This window comes from Mytilus californianus, unplaced genomic scaffold (genome assembly GCF_021869535.1).
Source record: "Mytilus californianus isolate M0D057914Y unplaced genomic scaffold, xbMytCali1.0.p SCAF_1, whole genome shotgun sequence".
Classification (NCBI taxonomy): Eukaryota; Metazoa; Mollusca; class Bivalvia; order Mytilida; family Mytilidae; genus Mytilus; species Mytilus californianus.
This window is the reverse complement of record NW_026262581.1, coordinates 137,778,058-137,785,565: the sequence shown is the minus strand read 5'-3', so window position 1 is coordinate 137,785,565 and position 7,508 is coordinate 137,778,058. Positions and strand designations below refer to the sequence as shown.

The 7,508-nt window shown below is 33.1% G+C and overlaps 1 protein-coding gene across 1 annotated transcript; it reads left to right on the top strand.

Moving 5' to 3' along the window:
* The first annotated feature begins 266 nt into the window (after positions 1-266).
* On the top strand, positions 267-1,814 carry LOC127736510 (interleukin 17-like protein). Its single transcript, XM_052247076.1, has 2 exons — positions 267-326; positions 798-1,814. Exons 1-2 carry the CDS (start codon positions 324-326, stop codon positions 1,371-1,373), a joined length of 579 nt encoding a protein of 192 aa, XP_052103036.1. The 5' UTR covers positions 267-323; the 3' UTR covers positions 1,374-1,814.
* The last annotated feature ends 5,694 nt before the right edge of the window (positions 1,815-7,508 follow it).

Genomic DNA, 7,508 nt, shown 5'->3' with positions numbered 1-7,508 from the left:
AGTATTTAATTTTGATGCGGTAGTTACGGACGGTCCACTAGCGGTAGACTTCCTAGTAAACCTTTTAAATGCTCGGATAAACGAATTCATAAAGATTTGAATTAAATACACGAATTAGGTGACAATCAATACATGTTAAGTTAACGGAAGATAATTTTACCCCGATATGACGTGGACCAATTATTATATCCGCTCCAAATTCAAATCAAAAGTCCTAAACTTTTCTATAAAAAGTCAAGAATTTCGAAATTTGAATTAAAATCATCATCTCTCAACAAGTAACAACACCAATTGAACATTAACTCCCAACAACTTCTAGCATTATGGTAAGTTTAATATGACTTTATGAAATTGACATATATTATCAAAGTCCATTACTATGGGTTCTCTTGGAGCATTGATAACATGTATTAGAACTTATGAGAGTTTATGTTTCACAGCTTCAGCGATACAATAAAATTAAATTATCATTATTTTAAGATTGGATTCCATTATATATACTTGAATCTTTCCACCTTTTGATATTTTCGATCAATTTCTATTTATTGAATTTAAAAAAGTGCGATAAAAAAGAAAAAAAAAGTTTATTTGATAAAGATTATTCATCATTAGAATTAAATGTAATGTTAAGATCGACATGGCTTGCAGTCCCAATGATGTATACCCATATTTCCTTTTGTTCATATCTGTACAAATTAAATGAAAAGTTTATTTACGTACGACAATGGCTATTACAAAAATCGAGAAAATGAAGACATATTTAGACAAATAAACATTCGACTTTATTTTCTTTGCAGCTTCTGTATGTCTCTGTCGCTATATTGTCTTATGCTGCTCTGGTCGTTTCAACACCACTGCCATGTCAAGATCCAGCTAACCTTGATGGGATGTGGCAAAAATTGCAAGCTGAAAACGGAAATAACGTCTTGGAGCGTATACCTTATGAAGTTTCCAATCTCAAACAAGAACTCGTAAATGGGAAGTTAACATTTGGTGAAACAACTTGCCCGAGTAATTCGTTAGAATTACTGAAAACAATAAGCGCCTCACTATATCACAGATCCACTTGTCCGTACTATTACGTCATGGAAGAGGATACGAAACGCTATCCCAAAATGATAACAGAAGTACGCTGTCGTTGTCAAGGCTGTCTAGAGAAATCAGGACAAAGCGATTTCAATGTATGCGAACCTGTAACATTACCTATGAAAATGTTAAGAAACACGGGAGTTTGCGAAAAAGGCGTGTGGAAGTACGAGCCATATACTCATCATCTACCCGTTACTTGTACATGCGCTGTTGGTCGCGAAAAAGAAAACTCCATTTTAATGACAAGTCCTCCAATCGGTGCTGACGGACCTGAATCAATGTAAACGTCAGCAAACGTACTAACGACGGAATCAGGGTAAATTATGGATAAAGAACAAATCTAAATTAATGTTAGAGTTAGATATAACATTGGTTACCATTGTCTTTCAATCAAACTTGCCATTATGTCAGAATGCGCGTTTTCACTGCCAATACTAGGTTCTAAGAATATGAATGAAACGTGAAGTGTATATGTAGATTTGAGTGAATCTGTTGACTAATATTACTAAAACATTTTATATCCTGTTTTGTGGCGACCATTGGTCAATAAGTGTATGCTAAGAAAGGATCTGTTAAAACGTATGTCTCATTTCGTATAAATAATACTCATCCAACTTGTGCCACATTCAAAGCATATGCTGTGACAGAAGAGTACAATTTGTTATCTTTTTATATTTTAATTTATTTATTTATACATGTGCATTTAATAAAATTTGTTAATAAGATAGCATTGTTGCAGATTCTTTTATAAAGGTACAAATTTGTATCATTAGCCTGTAGGATTTTCCTAATTAAATGTACCTTCACCTTTTGCAATACAAAGATATGGAGAAGACACGTACACAAATACAAAATAGTCATTGTTTTACATTTGTAATTTCGGGGCGTTTTATAGGTGACTATGCGGTTTTGCTCATTGTTGAAGGCCATACGGTGACCTATACTTGTAACCTTCTATGTCATTTGGTCTCTGGTGGAGAGTTTTCTCATTGGCAATCATACCACATCTTTTTATTTTTTTTAAATATATATAGAAAAAAAGTTAGATGAACATTATGATATTTAATTTTCAAGAGAGGGATTAAAAGGAAAAAGGGGTGCTTGGAAGATTTTTGTGTGTGTGTATACATTATCTATTTCCAGTGTGCGCTTGACTAAAAACACGATTAATAGTCACATCACTGTCCTCAACTTACAGTATGTTTGAAAGGACCTGGATATGCCAAACGTTGATGTTAATCTGTACATATGTCATCGCACCTTCAGAAATACATTTCTTTTTATTAGTTGAAATTACTGAATAGTTTATGAAAATATCATCCTATTTTCGTGCCTCTAAAGCTCTTTTCATCGGGAACGTTCCAACCTAAACATTTGAAAGCCAAGGATGTATAAGTGAGGGTCTGGATGGGGTTTACAGAATAGATATCAATGAACAAAATGACAAAATAAATGACTAAAAAAATAAAGAAAAGAGAAAAATAGGCAAAAACAAATTAAGAATAGTGAATGATGGGGTGCTGAAATATAAAGAATAGAGAATAATGGACAAAATAAATAAAGAATAGAGAAAAACGACACTGCGTACAAAAAACTAGAAGTTGGATGAACTGAGTACAAATATCTGTTTTCAGTCGAGCACTGACCACCAATGTGATATATAATCAACGCGTACGGTTCTACAATCTGTCGATACCTATATTTTGACATTGCACGAGGTCATGTTTTTCTCTGACTGTTAATGACGTCTTTACACTAAATCCATTATACGTTGGATGTGTACTGATTGATATCATTAATATTTGTATATTCCGAAGGCCAACTAAATGTTTTACGGAGGGAACCAACCTTTCTCAAATCTGTATTTTGCGACTTTTTTGTTGTAAGGGATGTATAAATGCCCTGCCACGTCCGGTCTGTGGTTTTATTAGATTTTTTTCCCCTGTTTTGTATCGATCTGATGAGATAAGCCCCTTTCAACTGATTTTTATAGTTTATTCTTAAGTTTTGCCGTTATACATACTGTCCCAGGTTAGGGGAGGGTTATACTGGATGCTTCATTTTAATGCGCAAATGTCTCGGCTTACCTTGATACTGTTGTTTAAAGGTGAAAATTCGCAATTTTTTTTAACTTTTCATCCAAATGTATGTATGTACGTAGATCCCTCCGTTATTTGGAGCACCCCTCGAGAGCTGCGAGTGTACAGTGGAATCCGTGTATACTCCCTATCGGGTTTAATAGAGATGTGACACTAACGTATTTACAACAATATTTACAAGGACAATCCCCACCCCAACACAAAGGGAGTGCTAGGACACCGGGAAAAGTCTGTTATTATGGTGGAGGAAGCCGAATATCAATATCATAGGAATATCAATTTTAATATTTTTTGCTTGTGTATTAATTTTTCTTTTTTTTTAGAGACTTCTTATTATAGTCTCACTTTTAATTTCAAAGCTTATGGAATATTTTTATTATATTTTTTAACTAGAATATCAATTTTAATATGTATATAAAAATAAGGAGATGTGGTATGGTTGCCAATGAGACAACTATCCATCTAAGTTCAAATGAAGTGGATGTAAGCAATTATAGGCAACCGTACGGCCTTCAACAATGAGAAAGACCCATACCGGATGGTCGGCTATAAAAGGCCCCGATATGAAAAATATGAAACAATTCAATTGAGAAAGCTAACGGCCTAATTTATAACAAAACAATTTACGAAAAACAAATATGACAGACATGAACCAACGACAACCACTACAGGCTCCTGACTTGGGACAGGCACATAAAGAATGTGGCGGGGTTAAACAAGTTTGTGAGCGCTCAACCCTCCCCCTAACCTGGGACAGTGGTGTAACAGTACAACATAAGAACAAATTGTAAAAATCAGTTGAAAAAGGCTAAACTCATCAGATGGATACAAATAGAAATATATCTAACAAAAACACAGAGTGGACGTGGCCAGGTACTTAAAGATTCTAAAAACAAAACTGAGACACTAAGTATAGATCTGAGAGTACTCGTAGTTACGGAGAGCTAGTTCAAAGCCAATAACAAATAAGGAAACAAATCATGTATCTAAGACTAAAATATCAATCAGTACACATCCAACATGTATGTTTGCTTATGTATACATTTTTTGAAGAAGACATATATTTTAAGAGATTTCTTTATAAAGTATATGTTTTTAGATTTGTTTTTATTTTTTATTAATATACCGATAATCTGAATCAAGACCGGCAAAATAGCAAAACTCTATATATATATATCGCTATTTTGCCGGTTGCTAAGGAGGCTTTTTTGTCAGAGCCGGCAAAAAAAAGTCACTGCCTTGTTATAAACGCCCGGTTTCAAAAATATAAACATTGAAATTTTCTTTCAAAATATGATAAAGTATTTTCAAAATTAACATTTAGTCTAGCTGAACTTTTGATCTATTTCTTTAGACATCAAAAGTCCTAAGCACATATTTAATTTTTATGGACCTATTCAGAATTTACCTGCCTGGCTTTATGACCTTGGCCTTTAGCATTGGGCTGTCTTTATTCATTGATTTTGGAACTGTTTTCATCTCATCAAGAAACTGCAAAACTTCCCTTTTTGAAAATCATATATTGGATAACTCCAAAAACTTCATTATTATTTATATCATTATTTATGGGAATTCTTAACACAAATTTCTTTTTGAAAATTCCGTTAGATTAATTAATAATAAATAAACCAAGCACCAACACCAAACATAATGTGAGTTGTCCTGCACTCTTCGTCATGTTCCTGTACAAAATCTACTGTAGAGAACAGTAGCTAATTTTAGAGTCTAAGAAGACATGATATATCACCAGTTTTAGAACCTTGGGCATCATTGGATACAGTAGCATTAAGTACTATTTGACTTGTAACGTGTTTTTGTTGGCATGAATACTGACATTATGTACTTTGTCTAAACGATTTTTATTGTATTTTCTTCTCTATACCTTTTATTTTTCAAAATTATAAGAGGGGTTCAGTTTCAAACCCATTCAGCGTTCCTGCTCGAAGAATATAACTGTGAATTTACTCTGCATGTCGTTTATTATTTTTTTTGAATTGCTGTCTTATCAATTTAGAAATCCCCTCCCCCTCATCTCCTTATATACACATTAAAGTTGGTTGGCTCGCCGTTTAATGTACAGAGGCAAATTAAAATCCTACTCAGGACGAGAACATGATAATGTGATATGCATATGAACCCTGCTTAATATTATATAAGCTGTATTGCTTTTGAATACATTATTATTATTATTATTATTATTATTATTATTATTATTGTACTACACCGACACACTGACCCGAATTTCACAAGGTAACAGTCCACAGGAAGACATGTCACTCTACCCTACACATTATTCTGACTCCGAGCCGACCATTCTTTGCAATTACTCCTACATGCCGCGTGCTTAGCGGTCACTGAACCATGACAATGAGGTCATGGCCAGAAAGAAACAGCAGTCAAAAAAGTCAAAGGTATACCAAATATGAATTATCTAGATCTCTAACCTAGTATATCTTATCTAGATCTCTAGCCTAGTATATCTTATCTAGATCTCTAACCTAGTATATCTTCTCTAGATCTCTAGCCTAGTATCTAACCTAGTATATCTTATCTAGATCTCTAACCTAGTATATCTTATCTAGATCTCTAACCTAGTATATCTTATCTAGATCTCTAACCTAGTATATCTTATCTAGATCTCTAGCCTAGTATCTAACCTAGTTTATCTTATCTAGATCTCTAACCTAGTATATCATATAACACTTGCCTATTGTTGAAACCACATATTGACCTTTCAATGTCTCTCTTGTTTTAGTTTGTTGTTATGTTTCTCTCTCTGAATTACTGAAGACAATATTCAAAGCTCCATATGGTTTTATGTAACTTTTTGTTTTTGTTGTTAAGTTGCAGTCTATTGAATCTTCCCATTCTGTATTTACATATTTTTACTAGGTAATAACTACTTGGAGACATTAACAGAAAATGGGGGTTTTTCTTTTGATAATTCAATTTCATTCATAATCAATTGTGTCCCTATTTGTACAAAACAGCACAGGCTCAAAAATGTTATGCAAAGCTCTATTCTTCCGGTAGGTTCCTTTAAGTATGAAATCAAAAGACAAATTAGCATTCAATTAGAGCTATTTCCTAATGCTTGTAGTTTAAAAGTTTGGTTGGCTTGCTTGCTTTGTTTGTAAAAATGTTTGCTCAAACAATGTAATTAAGATTGACATCTGCAATCAATAGATAGGCGGGGCTTCAGCTAACTTATGTTAGTGGCAGTAAGTGAAATTAGGCATTAAGCTTAAATCCTAGGCAATAAGCTAACGCCTAGGCAGTAAGTTGATTGCCTAAATAATGTTAGGCATTACTCTTAAATCCTGAAAATTATGTCCAGGCATTAATGTTAATGCCTAAAATGAAATTGAGAGTAAATAAAAAGAAATTAAAGTTAAAATACATTTTGTACATAATAAAATAATAAGAACTGAAATTTGAATATCAATTACATGAACTAAAATCATATTAAGTAAAATATTGATGTTAAAACTCATTGAATAAACCTCTTAAAATATATGTAAACTTGTAGGGTAGTTGTCTCATTGGCAATCGTACATCTCCTTATTTGTATATTGATAGAGCATTTTATTGAAATTTATTTGTAACCAATTGGTGCGGAGCTATTGCACAGACTATTTCACAGTTTAAATTGTTTCTATCATTTGTACCTGGCGATCGTCCAATACCTTTGTGTACAGCAGAATTATTTCGAATATAGTCGAATTTGATTCCAATTGACCACTGTTAATTCGTTGTTTCTCATCCATGCAGTAAGCATGTCATGAATATTTCGGTTTGACCACTCAATACTACCCTGTGATTGGAGATGTATTGGCTTCCCATGAACAATAACTAGTTCGGGCCACATTAGTATTAATTCAGCTATAACAGCAGCAAATTCACGACCTTTGTGACTTTGCTGTTTAAATGGCACACCAAATATTGTGAAAACATTAACTAAATTAGAAGCCACCTTCGAAGCATTTTTTGACGTAAGAGCTCTAGAAATATAATTTTGTTCAGGTTATCCTGTTACATCATAAGAAAATATAGTTTCCATCTCACTTTGATAGGAAATCGATTAAATGAACTTGTCCTCTTCTGCAAAACTCTTTGGATAAAACGGGTTTTACTATACTTATCTCTTTCGATATATATCCTATGCACATTTTATCTTGTTACAATTTTCACAAAATGGAAGAAATAGTACAATGGAGTCATGGAAAATGTTTGCAAAGCCATTATTAAGTTGTTTAATTGTATGGTCTATAATAATGATAGGCCGCTTTGACATATTTCTTTATGTTTTTTTCTCTCCAA